This window comes from Equus asinus, chromosome 8, assembly GCF_041296235.1.
Source record: "Equus asinus isolate D_3611 breed Donkey chromosome 8, EquAss-T2T_v2, whole genome shotgun sequence".
Lineage (NCBI taxonomy): Eukaryota > Metazoa > Chordata > Mammalia > Perissodactyla > Equidae > Equus > Equus asinus.
The window spans coordinates 13,230,999-13,253,281 of NC_091797.1; the positions used below are offsets into that span (position 1 = coordinate 13,230,999).

Consider the following 22,283-nt stretch of genomic DNA (forward strand, 5'->3'; position numbering starts at 1 on the left):
ATATCCTGTTTTTTTATTTTCTCTTTGAGTCTGTCTTTTCTCTCATCCTTTGGAGTGCAAAAAGGAAGTTTAGGAGGGGGACAAAATCCAGAAATAATAAGTCATTGCGGCTTTAGGTATTTTATGTTGGGAAAACATTGTCTTAATGTATCACTTTTTATGACTGAACAGCTAGGTCATTGAACCAAATTCCATTTCGGCTCTAGTTTGGCTCCTAAAAATCGAGTTAATTATTTGAGTGCTTGTATGAACTAGAAATAAACATAAATATATTGAGGTGGGGGGGATTAAATACTCTAACAAGACAACCAAGAGATTAAAGAACCACTTTGAGCAGTGATGCAGAAAGATCAAGGTGACCTTAGGGGACGATTACTTCAGAACGCCTTAAATTTGAGTTTGAGAAATGTTCAGGGAATTCTTAAGGCTTCTAAGTCCACTCAGATTTTATCCAAAGGTAAGTTTGTTTTTCTTTTTCATTTGGTAAATATTCTGATGATGTTCTGTTTCATTTGCTTAATGAGATCATGGATGATTATTTTTTAATTAAGGAGAGTCTGCTTTGTTAGCATTTTAAATGTCATCCATTTGGCTGATATTTAAAACTCAAATGAGTTTAAGCTTTTTGTTTCTTTACTCTGCCCATGCTTTAAACTTGTGGACTAAGAGTAGTTTTGAAAACTAAAGATTTCAATTATTTCAAAACTAGGAAACTAATAAAAGTTGTTGCAATTTAGGTTATGTAATTGGTATAAGCATTCTTGCTCATTTTGATAATAGATAAATGATGGGAACTCAGTAAGCTAGGCAGCATCTCTTCATCTTTCTTTCAGGAAGTGTGTTATCTGGTTCAGAGGATAACCCCAATAAGAGATGATGCCAGAGAGACGTGTTGGAGCCAGTGATCGAAGAAGGAAGCTTCCTTCTAATTGAGAGTTAGGAATGCTACATCGATAGAGCAAACGAGCCTGTCCTGGGCCTAAGTGACAGGCCGACCCATCTATTTAAATCTGTAATTCTGTTAGATCTCGGCTTCTATGATACAGTGTCAGGCCCGCTTTATAAATTTGAGGCATAATCAGTCTGAATGATTTTTCAGCCAGTATTATAACCTGTAGCTTACAACAATGTTTTTCAAAGCTTATCATCACCCCAAAAGATTGGCATCTGCTATAGTCCTAGCGGCAAGGTGTGCAGGCAGGGGTGGATTCAAATCCCTGCTCCAACACTTGTGGCCCTGGGCAGCTTTACTTAGCCTCTCTGAACTCCTATTTGCCCATCTGTAAAACAGATGACGGTCATGCCTACTTTGCATGATGGGTTTGAAGATTAGGATTCATATATGAAAAGTTCATGGCACACCCTTTCTCAGTGTGCTAATTTAAAGGTTAATTTGCTTCTCACACTTATATTCTCATTTCTCCATCCTGAGACTTAACAAAGTGTCCTGTTCCATCAGGTGTTAGCTGTTCAGGAGTCGTGGATCTGTAGATGCTATCTGAAAACCTACACTTAAAGGTGGGAGCAGTTCCAGACTCTGCAGCCTACGGAGTTCAGGCGTTTGACACTGAGTGATTGTGTGGGTGCAAGTCTCACGTTTCTCATTCGTGTACATAAATCAAGCCATCTTACCCATTTTTTGAACTAAAAAAGTCTAATAGAGAAGCAAGAACGGGAACTTAAACTCATCAGTAAGACAGCTGTCTTAGTTCAGGCTGTAACAAATACCGTAAACTGGGTGGCTTCCACAACAGACGTTTACTTCTCACAGTTCTGGATGTTGGGAGGTCCCAGATCAAAGGTGCCAGCAGATTCAGTTCCAGGTGAGGGCCCTCCTCCTGGCTTATGAATGGCCACCTTCTTGCTGTGTCCTCACGTGGTGGAGAGAGACCATCTTTCTCATCCGTTCGTTCTCATCAGGGCACTAATCCCATCAGAAGGGCTCCACTCTCGTGATCTAATTACCCCCCCTAGGCTTCATCTCTAAACACTATCACCTTGGAGATTAAGGGCTCCCACATCTGAGTTTGTGGGGATACAAACATTGCCTATGGCAACAACTAATAAAAGTTAATTGAAGGTTTCTTTTTTGTTGTTGTTTGAACCTGCCAGGCTATTTCCTGTGGTTCCTAACGTTTTTTTCCCCTTTATAATTATATTTCTTAGCCGAAGGGCAAAACAGTCACTGGAACATTACCGTCTCTCTGATAGGGATGGCTGGCTCACACGCCTTCCAGAGTCAGGCAGGTCCACATAAACAAGGGAATAGGCCACTGCAGACCACCGGACTCAGGCCTCTGCTGGGCTTCTGGGCGTTTGTTTGTTTTTAAGGCAGGGAATCTGGATTTACATGTGAAATATCAGGTAGATAGTGGATGTATTGTTGCTTGCCTTTTTAAAAATTTTATTTTAACACTACGATAAGCCAAACAAAATACATCTGTGGACTGATCTGCCTTGTGGGGCACCAGTTCCACCTCATCTCTTCTCTGTCTTAGTTTCTTGTGCAAAGGGTACTCTCAGGTGTTTGCCTGAATGATCCAATTCCACACCTCTTCACCTACATATGGTTAACGCGTGTTTTATTTCAATCATAAATAGTGATTCGTAATCCTTAGTGTTCACACCAACAGTCATGATTTGCAGCCTGTGATTTCAGGGAAAATAACAGCAGGTTCTGTTTGTGCTCTGTCTAGAAAAGTCTTACCTTGGTATTTAACTCTTGATTTTTATCAGAATTCCACCAAGTCTTGTTGTGCACTAGTGCACCCTGCATTGTAAATTTCCTGTGGTTTCAGAGTGGGGAGGTTGTCTTAAATGATCTTGAAAAACCAGAACTAAATTAACTCCTAAAGTAACTTCTCCAAATTGGTGTGTTTATGATTATGGTTTAACTCTCCAATAGCGGACGCATTATTGAATAACCTGGCAGTAGCTGAGGGTAATTTGCCTTGATTACAACGCCCAGATAACCGCTGTCATCAACTATAGAAAGCCAGTTGAGGAAATAAATTTTAAAATGCAACTTCTTCCTGCAACAGCAGGGTACGGAACCTTAGCTTCCCTTTGAAGTCAATCATGGACCACATAGCGACGTTTTGGGCAACAGTGGACCGCGTATATGATGGTGGGCCCATAGGATTAGTACCATAGAGCCTAGGTGTGCAGTAGGCTGTACCATCTAGGTGTACGTAAGTCACTCTAGGATGTTCACACAACCTCGAAGTCGCCTAACAATGCATTTCTCAGAATGTATCCCCATCATTAAGCAACGCATGACTGTGCAATTTGTCATAATGGGCATTTTGACCTTTCTATAGGTTATTAAGTAGAACAGGGAAAGAAGAAATCGAGGAATCAATGCCACTATCGCCAGACCATTTTCCCTACGTTTCCATATCATGCAGACAAACACTCGTGTGCTATAGTGTAAGCCAATGTGACTGTCTCGAGTTACTGTGGGTCCTTTCCCTGCCTTTCCCTAAAGGTCACGCTGAGGACGAGTCTGGAAGAATGTTAATCCTTCTCTCTTTTATTTTCAATAGGTGGAATACATGTTGGTATCTTTTGATCATGAAAATAAAAGAGTCCAGTTGATCCTGTCTGGAGAGGAAATTCTCGAAACTCTGCAAGAACAGGGGGAGAGGACAAACCCAAAGTAAGCTGCTGAACTGAAAGGTTGTCTTAGTGTTTCTGAAACGTTACAACCGCTAGAATGGAATCTTCTTCCCACAGATGCGTAGGAGGCAGGACGGCATAGCTGTTGAGAGCCCAGGCTCTGGTTCTGAGTCACCTGGCTTCACATCCTGGCTCCTCTTCTTAATAGCTGGGTAGCCTTAGGCAAGTTACCTAACTTCTCTGCCTCAGTGTCCTCATCTGTAAAGTAGGGGTGATAATAATAATACCCACCTCATAGGGTATTGACATTTTAAATATATTAACATATTAAAGCACTTAGGACCGTAAATTCAATATGAAGCTTATTTACTATTCTTAAATGTTAAAAAATAGAGCATTGCCAGAGTGTTAGTGAGATCACAGACCACGGCGCCAGATAAAACCTGCAGACAGGTTTTGTTTGGCTGGTGGGATGTTGTTCAAACGTTTCTTTATTGGAGTAGAGAGGCGAGGGGTGGACTCTCCTCTCGTTTTCTACTCCTTGGGTTTTGGAAGCCACGTTTGAGCCGGGAGCCCAGCACTGAAGTGAAGGCCAGCAGCTCCTCTCCTTTCCTGCGAGGTGGGCTAGCTTGCTCCTCTTGGACAGTGAGTGCCCCCTGTGCATTTTTAGCTATTGATAAATATTTTGGACCCAGTACTTTTAATGCTTAGACAGTTGAATGGTTTCTAAATTTTTTTAAGCAACGTTTTAAAAACTTCTAAAAACTGAGTAGTAGCTGGAACGAGGTTTTATTCTCCGCCCTAGCCATCCTACCCTTTGGAGACCAGAGTACGGGAGTTATATGATTGAAGGGACCCCCGGACAGCCGTACGGAGGAACGATGTCCGAGTTCAACACAGTTGAAGACAACATGCGCAAACGCCGGAAGGAGGCCACTTCGCTATTAGAAGGCCATCAGGCTCTTTGCACAATTACTTCCTTTCCCAGGTTAGTTCCTATATGAACATGCCCCAGCATCATTTCAGAGCTGGAGGTTATGAAGAGAGCAACCATGACCCAGGCATTTGACCGTCCAGTTCTCATCCTTTCGCACAGTTCATACTTTATGTACTGCATCCGATAGAATCGGTGACATTGGAGCTGCGAACAGAAATTGCACGCCAGCTTCAGTCAGTGGGTTTTGGCCTGGAGCACTGCGGTGACAGCATTTGTCTGGGCTCAGTGAGAAAGGCCACTTGGAGGAGGACCACCATGACTGCTTTGCCATGTGGCGCTGTCCGCCGCAGGTGGGAGTGGGAGAGCAGGCATGGCCCCGTAAGGAGCACCTGTAAGGAACAGCAGAGACTCCTGCTGGTTATCAGGTGCTCTTCTCACTCGACTGTGACAGTTGCTCCCTCGTGTGTTTGCAAACCAGCAATTGGTGGCATTGGTGGCAGATCAGAGGGTCAGCTGTTGGGAGGCTGGCATCAGTGCTTCCTTTGCACTGTCAACGCGTGTTAACTAGGAGTAAGGGGAGTCACTAGGAAATTTAGGATTTGTCATCAAATCTAGTTAGGGCTAAAAGTCCATAAAAGTAAATAAAAATAGTGAAATGATGTTAGCTCAGAAGGAGGTACATAAATATTGTGCAATAATATGTAAATCTCTAAGAGTGCAGTTCTATGAAGTTATAAATCTGATTTATCTATGCTCCATATCTGTCGGATTGTGACAGAATATGCTTACCTCCTCAAAGTTCAGAGAGCTTTAGGGCTTGGTATCCATGCCTGGAACACTTTGAACTATTTTTATACCTTCTTTTTTTTCTGATAAATATCCATAATTAACGCATGCATTCAGAGTCATATCATTGGTCTTCAAAGGATACTTACACGGGAAATTTCTTCTTTAAAATCTCCACTGTAACATCTAAATAGTTGAACCCTTATTGAAGCAACTCCCACGTGCTTCAGCATCTGGAGGAGCATCTCTTACTCTCTCTGATTCCTTCGTTCCATTGGTGCAGGCCCCTTCCTGCCCCCCACCAGCTGGAGGAGGTGGATGGGTTGGCTTGGAAGAGAGTCGGCGTGTTCCTTTGCCCTGATGTTTTAGGGAGGAGGTGAAAACATCATGACTCTGCGTTCGCTCAAATACTTGATGAGTGCCTGCTCCGTGCCAGACCAGCAGCGTGGGGCACAGTCATGAGGGACAGCAGGCACAGCCTTGGGCTTCGTGGAGCTAGTGAGAGAGAGTAATCCAATATCCACCGATCCAACGAATATAAAGTTGGAGCAGTGCCATGAGGAGGAGACGTGGAGCAAAGAGTGTGACATGGTGTGTGATGGACACTGCAGAGGAGGAAGGCTTCTCCAAGAGAGGATGATTGGAGCAATGGTCAAAGTTGCAGTAGGAATTTTAATAGGAGTGGGGAGGGGAGGGAGGTTGTAGGGAGAGAGAGCAGCATGAGCAGAAGTCCTGGCATGAGCCAGGGGAGCTGGAGCCTTCTGAGAACTAGAAGAAAGCTGGCCGGTGTGGCTGGGATGCTGAGGATGAAGTGGAAGTGTCAGGTGAGGTGCCGCTGGGCAGATAGTTGGCGGGCGAGGTCGTGTTAACTGAGGATTTTGGTTGCTGTCCTGAAAGCAGTGGGAGGCCCTGGGAGGGTTGGCTTGGGCGGGCATCAGGTTCTTGTTCTGCAGCCCTCACCTGGGCTGTCGTGTGAGCATGGCTGTGGAATGGATGCCAGCTCTTACGAGGAGTTGAGTGAGGGGCTCCCTCAGGGCAGATGATGGCAGCCTGGTTGAAGGTGGGTAGTAGAGCTGGAAAAAGTAGAGGGATCAAGAGACGACAAAATCAGCAAACGCGGGGGTGGAAAGAAGAGCTGTCAAGGCTGTTGGTGTAGGTAATTATTATGAAATTTTAAAATAATAAAATAGGCCAAGAAGAAGGTTACAGGTGTTCTTTGACAGCCCCTAGTGAACTGGAAAATTGAATATCTTACATTTTCCTTAACATTAAGAAGGCTGTAAATTTCACTTAGCAAATTAAAAAAAAAAAATTTGTAACAAACCAAAAGTGTTTTATCTTATCTTTTAAAATTCAGGAATGTATAGTATTGATTGGTGGTGGGAGTTCTTTCTAGGCCACAAAAGGAAGTTTTTGGTTAAACCTAATGTGTCTTTTACCTTAAGTGAGAATGGCTCCATATGGAATAGTTGCCTTTTTTTTTTTTTTTTTAAATTTAGCTTCTTAAGTTATTATGAAGGGAGAATTGAGACAAAGGAATAAGTTTTATTCTAAAAATCTTTTTTCTTTTTTTTAAGCCTAGCCGTATGTTTTACGATGGGAGGGTCTTTTTGGACTGGTAAACAAAACAAGAATAATTACTTACTTAGTTGTGGAAGCCTCGCCTTACACCCATAGTAAATGATGAGGGAAGTTTTATTGTATTTTCGAGATCAAGAGGGAAGGAAGTACTTGGTTTCTTAAGTGTAAACAGTGTGATTTTTCTCTCTGTAAAGAGGCAAAATTCAGTCATGTGGAAACTGTAGTTCAAACAGTGGCCATATAACTATTTATATTTAAGTTAGTCAAACTTACGTAAAATGAAGAGTTCAGTTCCTCAGTCACACTAGCCACATTTACAGTGCTCAGTAACCACATGTGGCTAGCGGCTACCGTATTGGTATTGGACAGCACAGATGATAAACATTTCCATCTTCCAGAAAGTTCTGTCGGGTGGTACTGATCCAGAAGGAAAGCAGTGCTGAGGAGTGTGAAGATCTGAGTCCGCCTGCCTTCTTTCTGCCAAACCAGCACACTCTCATTCTCCCTTCATCCATCCTGATTCTGGTTAGCCAAGAATCCCCCCAGATTTAAGTTTCTCACTCTCCTAAAGGACTTTCCGTAAGGTTGCAGGCTCATAGTAAATAGTGCACATGACTACAAAAATTCCCAGGAACCCTGATCGTCGCTGGGAACTGTTTTCCAGATAAGATCAGCAAACTCAGTTGTTGTTTACCAGGCGGATGTGGGCAGCCAGCAGGTGCTTTATTGTATAAAAGGTAGGGTTTGAAAATCAGGCATGGGCTCATCTTGGCTCTCAATCTAGGCATTTCCTACCCTGATCTAAGGCCTGACAAAAGCCTCTCTGGTTTTGCTTTCACTAACTTTGTTAGTCTTTGTCCTCCCTCACAGCACACTTAATGGTGACCTTAAAATTCTTAGAAGAACTGGTTGCATCACCACAGGTGGTGTGGAATTTGAGCTTTACATTTAGGGATAAATACAGGGCTTCCTTTTCTGTGCTGGAATTAAAGCTCTTCTTTAAGATAATAGGATGGGCTTTCAGGCTTCAGAGGGAGATCTCAGGGGCGATGGAGACACTGTCTGCTCCTGAGGGATTCATGAGATGACCTGCAGAGGCCAAAAACAGGAGACCCCCTCCAGATTGGAACAGAGCTTATCAGGAGGTTGGGGGCAGTGGAACTGTGCAGGGGTCAAAAGATAAGCCCAGAGTCTAGAACCAGTAAAGGAAGACACCCCAGAAGCTGCAAACGGGAAACCTATAACCCATGACAATGGACGTGACCAAGGGAAGTAACTTCTGTGCGGTGAGTCATCGCTATTAGATGAAGAGATGGGTGGGAGGTAAGTGAGTGCTCTGCAGGTACTGAGTGAATGGAGGCTCTCTGATGAAGTCAGTGAAGGGCTGCTGTCACAGGAGGACATCTCGGTAGGCACGATGACAAAGCACAAGGGGTGGTTGTAAAGGGGCACAATATATGCATGGCATCCATGTGCCAGGCCATCTGAAAAGGAGAATAAGAGAGGTCAGGTCTTTCACAGGTGCAGTGATGGCGAGACGGAAGTAATTCTTGGAAACAAATGCTATCTATTTAGTTCCTCCATTTGTTGTAGATTAGGCTGTCCTGGGTTTACGCTGCCCGAGTTCAAACCCAACCCGGTCGAAGGAGGAGCTTCCAAGTCCCTCTTCTTTCCCGATGAAGCCATAAACAAGCACCCCCGCTTCAGGTGAGTGTGGTTCTGTGTTTAAACTGGACGTCCCCCACTCAGATCCCTGCCTGCCGAGAGGACGGTGTTCCTGCCTGGGGATCCTTGTGGGGCATTTACTGCATGCTGGCTCCTTTTGTAATTAACCAGAGAAGGCAGCAGACATGAATGCACACCTGTTCACATCCTCAGCACTCCCAGGGGAACTTCATTGTCGTTTCTGGTATCCAGGCTTGATTTGCCCATTTTCCAGCTCTGTCGTCTCCTTTAAGGAGCAGATTCCTTTCAGTCCTCGTTCTGAAACGCCTCTTGGGAAGCTTTCCTGTAGTTATTCCCACCTTTTTTCCCCTCTCAGTTACCACCAGTGTCTGTGATCCACTTGTCCCACTCTAGATACCTTGGTAACAAGGTAAAAATAGGTACAGCTTCTGGCACAGAATCGGCATCTCTACCTTCTGTTCTGTTAACTCCCAGGTCTGTTAGTCTGTAGTTGAGTTTCTAGGGTTTCAGTTGCCTCAGGGCCCAATCAGTGTGCTCTTGGCTTCGTACCCCAAGTCTCACCTGTCATCCTGAACCCAGGCTCCTGCCCTGGAGTGAGGACGTCAAGACTCTCAGTGTTTAATTCCTGTAACGGGTCTGCACACCTGCTACATGTAGAGTCTTTTGGGGAGACAAAGATTTATAGACATAGATGCCAACTTCAAATGTTATAGTGTGCTAAGGGGAAAATAGATTGAGCTGCAAGAACATGTAGATGATGACGGATATCAAAGGATGGGAGCGCCAGAGGTCCTCTGTGGAGAGAGGAGGGTGCTTCCCACTGAGGGCATCAGAGCAGTCTCCGTGAGAGGAGCATCTAAGCTGAGCCGGCAGCAGCACTGCCCCATGGAATTGTAATGTGAGCCACAGGTGTGATGCTCAGTTTCCCAGAAGCCACATGAAAAAAAAAAGGTGGACTTAATTTTATAATATTTTGGCTATATAAGGTTAAATATATTTCAACTTGTTAACTTTATTTTTGTACCAATTCTTCAAAATCTGCTGTGTCTTTTACCCTCACAGCATATTTTAATTAGGATTAGCCACAGTTCAAGTGCTCCGTAGCCACCATGTGCCTGGTAGCTTCTGGATTACAAGTGGAGGGTCTGGGGGTTAGGTATTAATGCTGCAGATTGGGGGCGGAAGTGATGAGGTCTTGGGGCTCCAGAGATGCCTGGAGAAAGCAAGTACTAAAGTTTGGCTAAAGTCTTTGGAGTTAACATGGGAAGTGTTAGAAATGTAGGGTGAGACCAGACCATGGCAGACCCCGAACACTTGAGCTTGATTTGGTAAGTTACGTGCAACCCAGGAATCGGGGGTCGAGCAGGAGAAATGGCTTTCTTGAGCAGGAGCCAGAGGAAGTGTTATTAACACAAAGCCTTCTTTCAAGTATGCCTCAGAGTATCTTGATCCACATAAATCTCCTGTAGGTTTGCTTTAAGAGAATTCCTGTGAGGTAGGATTTCATTCCATTTGCTTGTATGTGATCAAATTCTTCTTTTACGTGATGGTTCTCAGGCCGATTTACGACGTTTGGTTGTCTGTTTTAGTACCCTAACAAGAAACATCCGACATAGGAGAGGAGAAAAGGTCGTCATCAATGTACCAAGTAAGTCTGCAGAGAGGTGGTGGGTGGGAGAGGTGCGTGCTGAACTGCTGTTTAATCCTCGACTCTTACCCCTTTCCTTTCTTTTTAATTTAATAATACAGTATTTAAGGACAAGAATACACCATCTCCATTTATAGAAACGTTTCCTGAGGATGATGAGGCAGTGAAGGCTTCTAAGCCCGATCACATTTACATGGACGCCATGGGATTTGGGATGGGCAACTGCTGTCTTCAGGTACTGTTTCAGATGCACAGAGGCAGAGTGTCTTCATCCATTTCTGTTTACAACTTCCTTTCTTTATGTATGCATGCTTCCTTTTTAAAAATCACATTTTCATCAGGTTGCAATGGTAGCCAGTATGCCTTTCTGAAAACCAATCAAGTTATTTTAGTAAATTCATTAGAAACAATCTCTTGATGGAGAATTTACAGGACCTACAGTTCACTACAAAGATACATAGTGTTAATTAACATGAAATATTCTGTGGTCACTGTCTTAATCTCTGTGTCTAATTTTTGCTGCCATCTAGTGACAGTCTAGTTTTGAGGTTGTAAACATTGCTCAAATCTCTTACAGTTTGTAAAAATGAACTCGGATAGATGCACTCCAATTATTTTGTGATCCAAGGGAAGGATTGTTTGGACTTTAAATTTCGGTATTCATGCAAGGCCGTCTAGCGGTATAAAAAGAATAAATACTTAGCAGCCTGTGTTTGCCTTGCCCCGGCTAAGTTACACAGGAGAGAGCGTAGCCTCCCTCTATTTACTCTTAAAACTTTCCCTGGATCTGGTTAGCTTACTGATGTGCCTGGCAGTGATTTTTGTCCAAGCTCACATGGGGCCTCGGCAGGCGAGCCAGAGCCCAGCGGGCAGCATGCAGGCCTGAGTTGGGGTTTTGGCTGTCCCTACTCTGGTACTTGGGTAACTCTCTTCACTTCTTTTGGCCTCAGTTTTCTCATCCGTTGAAAGAAGGGTTTATATTTCAGCCCCTTCCAGGTCTAACTCTAAGCCAATATTTATTTCACTGTTTTTGTTAACAGAACAAAACTTGTTTTAACCTTTAATTTGTTGAAAATCATGTTAGCACAGAAGTAGGACTTGCACAAAATATAAATTTGCAAATTGCAAAAAAAAAAAAAAAAGAGAGAGAGGCCTCTTGTTATTGTCCAAGGAGATTTTATCGAGTTCCAGTTACTTCAGCTGATTAGAAAGTTTCCTTAGAGGCCTGGAGCTGTGCAGAGCGCCACGAAAGGCCCCCCTGGGCTCCAGTCTGATCGCTGTCAACACAGAGGCCAAGAAACCCACATTCCCATCGTCTCAAACAGCTGCAGCATAGATACGCACCTTCCTGCACGGATATCTCTGATGTGTTTATTTTTCCAACTGTGTATATTCAAAATTGAATGCTAGAGTCAGATTTTTTCATGCTAATTGTGTTTAAATAACCATGGCCAAGGATAAAATTTTTTTCCTACTTTTCCTGACTTAGATAGGTAGCATAAAATGTGTCTTCCAAACAAACATAGGCCAGTAAGTTTCCTTACAAATGGTCACACTTCATTAAAAAAAGAGACCTTTGAATTTTAACTGCGTATCTGTTTTCCTATCTTAATTACAACTGTTCTAGAGAGAACCATGAAGCTCCAGAACTTTAGTGCATGGCTCTAAAACTGTGTCAGTGCTATCAGAGTACCGACCGCCTTTCCTTGGTTTAATATTAAACTAGGGTGTTTTTGCCATGACAGCTGAGTGGCTCCATTCCAAAAGGATATTCTTTCCCTTGAAACACTGTATTTATACAAATAAATGTGTCCTGATAGTAGGTAGTTAATATTTTTTTGCCTGTGGATACAATCTTCCTTCCAGTTTAAGCTTTGTCGTGGGTTTGGGATCAAGTTTCTTTTTCTCAGTGGCGCATCCAGCACCCTAGTTGGAATACTCCACTTAAAATCATTAGACAATGATTTTATTGTCTAATAAATGAGGTGAATGCCACAGATCGCCACGGAAGTCCCCACTTTGTATCTCTCAAGTGGAACACTAGAAACTGCTTATTACAGTAAAGCAGAAAAGTAGTTTCAAGGTGATTTTTTTAAGGTTTCTGGAAGACTCACTGTACAAAACAGAAAGCATTTAACCACATTCAAAGTTTTGACTGTGGGGGAGCTTTTCAGGAATCATTTGAGTTCATGTCATTAAGTTCACACATGTTGTAAAAGGTGTCCCCTCCCCAACAGAAAATCATGTGGCTTCAAAATTGGGTTCTAGATAAATTTTAGAGTAGATGTTTAGGTTCCTAACATCGATTTTTCATACTTTTCCCCCCCTCCTCAGTTTCCTTAGTCAGGCTTCTCTTCTTTACATGCTTCAAAAGGACACTGGAAGCCAAAGCTGTCCGTGTATCCACACCTTTTTAAGGTCCAAGAACTTTTTTCCTTCCCCCACTGAAGCCGTCCTCCGCGGTGATGTCCTGTGTGGCGTGGCAGTGGCTCCGTCAGCTCCCGAGTAAGGAAGCTGGTCACTAAACACCTTTGGGAGAACTAAGTCACTTCACTGTGGTGGCCCAGCAGTCGAATCCCAGGTGCTCGTTTTCTTAAGCACACTTCTCCAGGGTCGACTTTTCCAGGATTTCCCTGTGACTTGTCCAGTATGTACTGAGCCGTCTAAGAGAAGCCAGTCAGAACTCTGAAAAGAAAAAATGGTTATCCTAGTACCTTCTTAAGAACAGAATTAACAGACACACGCTGAAACACCTGAGAGTAACGAAAAAGGGCTTAAATAAAGTCAGGTGCATGTTCAGAAGAACTCAGCGTCAGAACACCTGGGGAACATTATGATATTTTTAATTTCAATCCATATGAATTTGACCTTGAGGGTCACACTTTTTAAAGAATCTCACCGTTTCATAAAAATAAAACTTATATCTGCCCCTGTTCTCCTCTCGAGCACCTTCTTTCCTTCAGGATACTCTGTTCATTTAATAAGTGCTTATTAAGCACTAAGTAGGTGTCAGACACTGTTCTGACACTCGGGATAGAAACGGGAAGGCAGATCCCAGCCGCCTGGAGCTGACACGGTGGCGGTGGGGTCACGGTGGATGTGAACATCGTACCCGTCTCTTCCCATGGAGTCCTCACCTCGGCAGAGAACTGCCCTTGTTTTGGTTATCAATGACCAAGTTGCCAATCCTTCTCCATCTTGATCTCTTTTAACCTTTGAAACTCTTATTCTTTGATGTCTATGACACAGCTTTTCACATTGAATTAATTTATAAAGGCTGGTTAATTATATTTTAATTAAAAGAGAGCACTGACTTAATCATTAACATAGAAGTTATAGGAGAGTCAGGCTGTGATAAATTGTCTGGATCACTGTTGCGGTCGTCAGTCATCCCGGGACGTGGAATGCCAGTATAACTTGGCAGGTGCACTGTCAAGGCTCCCCCAGAAGGTCTCTGCTGATGAAAAAGCAAAGTTGAGACCTGGCTAAAGCTGTTGGAACTAACAGGTTGGGATTGTAACAATACACATATTCACTCAGCTGCTGTTTCAAGCATTAAGCACTTAAATTATTTCCTGCACCGACACTAAATTCAAACCCTTACTGTTAGATGACAATAACAGGAAATTAGAACCATCCCAACTGGCAGTTAATACAAATGTGCTAACATAGCCATGCGCGCGTTCCTTGGCCCTCCACCGCTCCCCACCCTGGAGAAGGCAGGACTTTCTTGTGGTCTCTTGGGGTCATTGTTTTTACAGGAGTTGTACTAATCACTTAGTGTGATCTTTTTCTCTGCCTGACTCTTCAGTGTGCTCCTGACCCCTCTGCAGGCTTCTGGGGTGCTCTTCAGGACATCCTCTGAGCCTGCTCCCCAAACCCTCTACGTAAGGGGCTTCTTTGTTCTGTGGCTTCGTAAGCCCACTGTGTCCTGGTGCCTCGTCTTCCTGTCTGTCCGAGGAACCCCAGAGCCAAAACCTGTCGCACCCACTGTCCCCAGAGCCTGCTGCTGAGGCTGTGCTGGGCCTCTTCCTGCTGGCCCTCCTGGGCTTTTTCCCTGACAGTTGTAGTATTTTAACTACTCTCCCTTCCTGCAGTCTTGCACCCTTCCAGACTGTTCCCCGGACTGCCCCTGGGAACTCTGAAACCCATCATTCACATCCCCAAGTCCCTTTTGTACCGAGATTTATATAACCCCTCAGCTCACTGAAGTGCACGGGGAGCCACACGAGGAAACGCGCCAGCAGAGGAGGAAGCGGCTTCCTGAACTTCATCGTTCATCTCCTATCATCTTTTTCTTTCCTCACTTCTTAATCTCACTGAACTTAGCAACGTGGTTGTTTATGTTAGTTGTGAACGTGATTAAATACCACTTTCTAGCAAAATTCATCCGAGGCAGCTTTTAAGCAAAGCTCCTGTAATAATATCATGAATGGAATGATGATGCCACACCATGTCCCCGTCTTCTCCAACCATCTTCCTCTCTGACTTTGCTCTTGTGGGAGGATGTTAATGACTTGTTGTTAATAACATGTAATTCTCAAACAGGTAACATTCCAAGCCTGCAGCATAGCTGAGGCCAGATACCTTTATGATCAGTTGGCCACCATCTGCCCAATTGTCGTAAGTAGAAATTACATCTTATTTTAATTACTTCTCTGTGTTAAAATAAAGACTGCATGTGCAAAATTTGCTGACTGTGCGCTATTTCAGTCCAGTCAAGACTTCGTTCAGAAATGAACTAACACCAATAGTCTGCAGACTGAGCCAACAGACTAAGAGTCTAGGCTAGGGACGTTTACTGTTGCTAGGAAGACATTTCTGTGTTAAAATGTCAAGTTTGAGTGTAGCCATTTTCCCTCTCCCCGCCTTCATGTCCCCCCCCGTTACAGAGGATGATTTAAATGAGTCGGATCCAAGGATTTGAGTCCCTTCTGATGCATGTCACCGTGAGCAAGCAGGCCCAGACAGACGTAGTGGAACTCCGTATGGGTCACATGCACTGATGCCTCTTGCCCAGAGAGAACTGCGTGGAGCTTTTCTGAACCTGCCGGTGCTGGCTTCTGTTTGTTTCTAGATGGCTTTGAGCGCTGCGTCTCCTTTTTACCGAGGCCACGTGTCAGACATTGATTGTCGCTGGGGAGTGATCTCTGCGTCTGTAGATGATAGAACTCGGGAGGAGAGAGGCCTGGAGGTGGGACTTATTTTCCTCAATAGGCTTTTTAAATCAAGCAACTAAGAGGGGGCTATTGTAACTCCTTGCAACTTTGAAGTCTCCCTTCAGTTTTTATCCTGAGTGGGTTAGTCACCCATGGGAAGAAATTTCCCAGGTTATAAACCTGCCTTTGTTTGGCTTCATAATGTTTGTTTTGGAGTGAATTATGTGGGAAATGTGATTTGGTTTGGGTGGGGAGTTAATTTTCATCATTTGTTGAAATCTGTATTTGTTTTATATTCTAAAATTAGTAGTGAAATTTTTCTATATTTTAGAAGTCAGTGCTGATGGCTGTTTTTACCAAAAGGCTTTTTGGCACAACCTGGGTGATTTGTCTGTGATGCTTTCTGCTGTGGAAAGTGTCATCTGTCATCGAAGATTCCTTTGCCCCAAATAAAGGGTTAGGTTTCGCCTAATAAGGGTAGGTTGTGCCTTCTGTTTGCATGTTGGACAATGACCCTGCATCTCTCCATGCACGAGTGTGCATCAGAACCACCTGTGGAGGCCTCTAAACCTCAGATGCCCAGGCCCGTCCTAGACCTGAGAATTACCTCCAGGACTGGAACCTTGACATGGGTGTTCTCACACAAGTCTACTGCTCAGGTCTTTGTGTAATTATTCACAAACTGGTGAACATGCTTTCCAAGTAGAAGTAAACTTTAAAGGAGAAATCATTTTGATAGCTCTGTTTTACATTCTAGGCTTATTTTTTGACTTTCAACCTTGGCATTTATTTTCCTAGCCCAATAGCAGTGAAGGCAATCTGCTTGGAAAAAAAAAAAAGTGTACATTTAAATCATATCAGAAAAAAGGCTACTTAAATTGCCTCTAGGCTTTTTTGATTTTTCCCTAATAATACTCTTCAGGGTTAACTTTTTTCCAGGGTCTATGTTAAGGTTGGACATTTTAATGTAATTATTGTATGTAAAAATATATGTCATTTTACTGTTATTTGGGGCATTCATTTATTTCCAGATCATTTTATATGGCATTCATTCATATTTTTTTCAATTTTAGCCACTGAAGAAAAATAAGTATAGGATTAGTAAATCCCGGTATGATTCAATAGACAGTTATTTATCTGAATGTGGTGAGAAATATAATGACATCGACTTGACAATAGATAAAGAAATCTATGAACAGCTGTTACGGGAAGGTGAGCTTCCATTCCATTTTTTTAAATTTGATTGTACGCCTTTAGTTCTTCAAAACTCTTAAACGTTTTTTTCTGACTCCTGGTCTGGTTTCTCTTTATAGTGTAAAGTCTATAACTTTTCTTATGAGCCTGCTTGTTCATAAAGTTTCAAGTTTCAAATACTTGCAAGATCTTCTTGACTTTTAGCAAAAGGAACTTACTTTGGAGATCTGTATCAAGGTCCACACCAGTGCCCCATTAGGCATAGTGCAAGTAGCACATAAAACTCTGACGCTTCCCCAAGGTCTGTAAAATCCTGGGTGACACGAGAATCCCGAACAAACCAGCCATGTCCTAAGCTTCTGGACACCCTGTCTTCACGCTTCCTCGGTGGTCTGTCTTCTTACTGGACTTCGAGAGCAGCGGCATCTCGAGCACTGAAGGGAGTCCCTGTGCCCTCTCTCTGCAGGCCTTGACCACCTCCTGGCCCAGCATGTTGCTCATCTCTTCATCAGAGACCCACTGACTCTGTTTGAAGAGAAAATACACCTGGACGATGCCAACGAGTCTGACCATTTCGAGGTACGTCCTCTGCTTCACTTGCACGGCCCTTCACTAACCAAGGTGGAGGCAGTTGTCTATGCCTGTGAGGAGGGAGTTAGCGATGGGAGGCATCTCCTAGGCCTTCTGTTACCCGGCACAGTGAAGAACTAAGAACAGTTTGAGATTGGCTTAAAGTGCCTCTATTTTATGAGTCTCACTGGTCGTATCTCCGATTCTGAATGTTTTGTTCAGTATTTTATGCTGTTTGCCTAACGGGGAAAAATTCAGACGTGCTGCCCAAAAATAACACAGCCAGTCATTTCAGTGCTGCTGACCTGTCGCCTGGCTTCTGTTAAACGCTCACTGTTTGTTTTCCTAGCAGGTCACGCTCCAAGAAAATCTCCAGTTGTACCTTTTTGTATTTGTGAACTGAAGAGTGTCTGCTACGCACAGTGAGCAGTCCTCTGCACTGATTACATATCGTATCATCTTAATATTTTCCCGGATATGTGGAAAGTTGGTTTTGTCCTCTGCTTTGTTCTTACAGAATATTCAGTCCACAAATTGGCAGACAATGAGGTTTAAGCCCCCTCCTCCAAACTCGGATATCGGATGGCGAGTAGAATTCCGACCCATGGAGGTAAGACGCGCTGGGCAGGAGGTGGCTCAAATGCACCCGTCCTGACTGCCCGTCACTGTCCTGTGCTCGCGTTGGAGGCCCTTAGCTTAATTGGAAGGCAGTACAGAGCCAGTGTGTGCATGTTAAAGCAGGTCCAGAAGCTAAGGAGCATTGGTTTCTGAGGATTGATTGTGGGCAGAGGGCTTCCAGACCCAGACGGGGAATTCGGAGACGGCTTGGCAGTGACATGGCCGGAGGAGGGGCCTGTCGGGGAAGAGCGCATCTGTGCCGTGCGGTTGGTCTGTAACCTCTCTGGCTCCTGCTTGTCCAGGTTCAGCTGACGGACTTTGAGAACTCCGCGTATGTGGTGTTTGTGGTGCTGCTCACCAGGGTGATCCTGTCGTACAAGCTGGATTTTCTCATCCCGCTGTCAAAGGTGAGGCTACGTCTCAGTAAGATGGGTCTAGATTGCCATCTGTTGCTCATTTACACGTGCTTTTTATTTCCAATCTGACTTGATTTACAGTCAGTCGTTCACCCTTTAGAAGAAATGCCTCTCTCTCCACCTTGTTTCTGTTTTAAATCTAAGCTTATGCTGTAGGTTTTGGTTCTGCATTGGTGGAGATTCCTGGGAAAAAACCAGAAGTGGTAGCAGTAGTAGCTCCTTTCGGCCCCTTTGAAAGAGATTTGGGGTTGCATTTGAAAAACCGCCTTATTTCTAGAGGGTTTCCATTCAAGATGTCGCCTGGAGGGAGTCCCACAAGTTGATTTCATCCTGTCAGAAATCCCGCTTGGTGATGATGTTAAAATGAGGATGGGAGGGGGAGGTAAGGAAAGGTCACCTCGGTGGAGCTGACCTGGACGTGTTTCTGGAGACTGTGGAGGGCACTGGACTATCAGAAAAACAAATCAGTTAATCAGCCCAACCCAGGGGAAAAAAAAAACGGAGCTTCCTGGAAGCATTTCCCAGCAGAGCCTTGGACCAGTTCCAGGCTTCGAGGCAGGAGAGCTGTGGCCCTGGGGCAGTAGCCAAGTCAGGAGAGGCCTTTGGTCCCTGGGCCCATGGGTCTCTTGGCACAGAGAGTGGCTGGAAAGGCTCGGGACAGGTCTGCTGGGGTTTTAGGGCCGGAAAAAGGAGCAGGAGAGTGGCCCTGTTGTGGTAAGTGTGGAGGGAGAATCACCCTGCCCAGCCCAGCACCTGCCCCCAAGCTACCTCCCTCCCTGCTCCCTCCACGAGCGACTTCTCCAGCCCGCACTGTCCCCGGCACACCTTTAAGGAAGTCTGGCTGCCAGCCTGTGCCTCATCACCCCCTGGCCAGAGGCAGCCCACGGAATTCTGCAGGCCCACATTACTCGTGTGGGTGTCCCTGCCGGGGAGGCCAGCACACCTGAAGGAGAGGCCACGTCAGCTACCAGTCCACGCTTCCATTTACAAATACGAGTGGGTGTCTGAAAGTCAACAGAAAATGAAGAACACTTAACTTAAAGAGAAGGGCCCAGCTCGGCCTGCAGAGTGTTATCCTCAGTGAAACACAGTTAATTCAAGAAACTGGAAAGATGTCTTAATTTCTAATCGGTGCCCTTGAAGAAGTTCTAGAGAAGGGTTGCATCCATAAAATAAACAAGCACTCCGGAGCATCTGGAGAAGAGGAGCTCTTAGAAACAAAGAAACAAGGACAAGCAACACTTACAACCGTGTACTTGCCAGTAGAGCAGACACTGTTAAAGATCAGAGTTAGTGATGTAGGAAACCAAATTGAGATTCATCCCAGCAGGATGGCGAAGAAATGAAAATTATGGAAGAACTGAAGCATGGGAAATGCTCTGGAAAGTTCAGCATTTGTGTAATAATTTAGAAGAGGAGAACGGTCTAGGTAAAAGAGATAGGAGCTATAATAATCAAAGAAATAATAGAGGGAATTTTCCTCTGAGTGAGAGAATCCATTGAGGATGAGACAAATATTTAAAGAAGAACCCAAATCTAGGAATTTCTGAATCTTAAAGAGAAAATCAACTGTCCAGAGAGGAGAAGAACTTAGGAGAGCAGCCAGGAGGGAAAAATCTGCTGATAGCACTTCTCATCTAAACATTAAATGCTGAAAGAGATGAAGAAAAACCTGCAGAATCCTGAGGGGCCAAGGATTACGAGCATAGAATCCTCTTCCCAGCCAAACTATTCTTTAATTCCAGGTGATTCTAATAAAGTTGAATCGATTAAGTTAAGGTGAAGAGGATGCCACAGAAGCCTCATCCAGAGCAAGGGATAGTGGAGGGAGACAGCGGGCAGATACACTAGAGATGCTTGACATTTAAAGAGAATTTCAACACGGACTATTTAAGAAAAACTATTAATGGGGGTGGGGGCGGCCTGGTGGTGCAGCGGTTAAGTGCACACGTTCCGCTTCTCGGCAGCCCGGGCTGGGGTTCGCCGGTTCAGGTCCCAGGTGTGGACATGGCACCACTTGGCACACCATGCTGTGGTAGGCGTCCCGTGTATAAAGTAGAGGAAGATGGGCATAGATGTTAGCTCAGGGCCAGTCTTCCTCAGCAAAAAGCGGAGGACTGTGTTGACAAAAATAATCCATAACCAATCTATAAATGGAAATTTGGGAGAGTTTATTCTGAGCTAAAATGTGAGGACCATGGCCCGGGAGAGTCCTTCCACAAAGGAACAGAGCACTCCAAAGAAGCGGGGGTATACAGGGTGGTTATATACCCTCAAAGAGGATGTTTCACATATGATTGAAATGTCCCTCTTACAATAGTCACAAGATTGCCCTGTCATCACAGCGTTTGATGGACACAGCAGGTAGTGGGTCTGCTATCTCGGCGGGCGCAGCAGGAAGCAAGTCTATTGTCTCGAGCTGGGCGGTCACAGGTGAGCGCAGCAATCAGTTCCTAGCCTAAGGGAAGATGCTTAATCTTTAAGGAAATGCCAGCGTTGGGAGGGGTAGGGAAGTTGCACCTTTATCTCAAGGGCCTTTGTCCTTGCCATAGGGAATGTCTAAAGCAGATATACAATGCGTGCTCAACGGCCACGGTCAGGCCCTTTTGGAAAAGCAAGGTCAGGCCAAATTAGGTTTACACCAAATGGCTTCCTCATATACTCCAATATATCCTATTGCTTGCCATTTCTATTTGTCAACTGGCAGTAGTTAGCTCAGGGCTAATCTTCCTCAAAAATAAAACAAACTATTAATGGTATGGAAATAGGATTTATTACTTCTCACCTGTGAACTAAAAGGGGTGGAAAAAGATCAAAGTACTTTCCAGTGGCACATAAGTGGGCGTGGGACCCAGGGCGTGTAGCCCAGAGAACATAACGTGGTAAAAATAAGATGGAAACCCATCAGAATAGGCTAACCTCTGCTGTGAAAAAGCTAAAACAGATGATGTAAAATAGCAACGTAAAGGTGTGTGTTGTTTGTGGAAGACATGCCTAAAACAAGGACAAAGGTGGAAAACAAAGAGCTACGTAATGACCCTTGAAGATAGCAGGAGTGATAAAGTGATAGCAGACAGAATAAAATGTGAGGTAAAGTGCTGCATGAGGCAGAGAAAGTGGTTTCCTGTGCTCTTCCGAGACGCCGTGAGGGCCGCGCTTCTTTCTGGAAAGCGCCACAGACGTTTCTCAGAAGCATGAGAAGAATTCAGAGGCGCCGCAGTGTGGTGGTGAGCTGGCTGTGGTGTGAGGAGTCAGTTCGTAAGTCACTTGTGCTGCTGCTTACTAGCTGTTGAACCTGGGCAGCGTACGTATCCTCTCAGGGCCTCATTTTGCATGTGTGGATGGGATAAGTGGCTGAGTAAGGCCGTGTGGGACTCATGGAGGTTGGTCACTCAGCAGAGACCTTGCATGTTACCCGGGAACTGACCAGTCATATAATCAAAGGTGAGAGGCCACAGGGGACCTAAAGGACGTGGCTGGTGTGCTTGGTTGTGCAGCCTGCATCCCAGATCTCAGACCACAACACATCTTCTTTTCAAATGCTCTGAAAGTGATTTATAAAAGTTAATCAAGGAAAATCTTCACTTCTCAAAAGTAGACACCACACAGGATGCAGTCTCACCAAAATTCAGCAAAAAGATGTTCAAGAGAAATTTAACTGTTGGCAATTTAAAATAGTTTTCCTAATAGTTTCTAGATTAAGTCAAAAGTAGAATGAAAGTGAATGGCAGTGGGATGCTGGCAAAGCTAGTCTCCAAGGGGAAAATCATTTCAGTGCTTTAACAGACAAATTGAAAATAGACCTAAGCAGTGAAATGGAGAATCGAAAGAGCAAGGGTAAAATATGCTTTCAGAAAGGAATTCAAAGGAGCAGAAATTGAAATAAAACCAGTGATCTTTATGAACCTTTGTCAAGACTAAGAACACATCAGAAATGAAAACAGATCTTCCCAGCCATGGAGGAATTTTAGACTATTAATTTCAATCTGCTCCTAGAAGTATCTAGATGATTCAGAAGGTCATGTGTGTCTTTAACAACAACGACAATGCAATTAATGAGTGTGGGGGGA

General features: G+C 44.3%; 1 protein-coding gene across 1 annotated transcript in view; it reads left to right on the forward strand.

Moving 5' to 3' along the window:
- The window catches only part of GCLC (glutamate-cysteine ligase catalytic subunit), a 44,336-nt gene that overhangs the window by 18,352 nt on the left and 3,701 nt on the right, over nt 1-22,283 (forward strand). Inside the window, exons 2-12 of the mRNA XM_014863858.3 lie at nt 3,546-3,658; nt 4,424-4,606; nt 8,516-8,629; nt 10,198-10,256; nt 10,358-10,491; nt 14,805-14,879; nt 15,334-15,450; nt 16,489-16,627; nt 17,076-17,188; nt 17,697-17,789; nt 18,100-18,204. Coding sequence (XP_014719344.1) covers nt 3,546-3,658; nt 4,424-4,606; nt 8,516-8,629; nt 10,198-10,256; nt 10,358-10,491; nt 14,805-14,879; nt 15,334-15,450; nt 16,489-16,627; nt 17,076-17,188; nt 17,697-17,789; nt 18,100-18,204 — 1,245 coding nt within the window. The remainder of the gene's footprint in view (nt 1-3,545; nt 3,659-4,423; nt 4,607-8,515; nt 8,630-10,197; nt 10,257-10,357; nt 10,492-14,804; nt 14,880-15,333; nt 15,451-16,488; nt 16,628-17,075; nt 17,189-17,696; nt 17,790-18,099; nt 18,205-22,283) is intronic.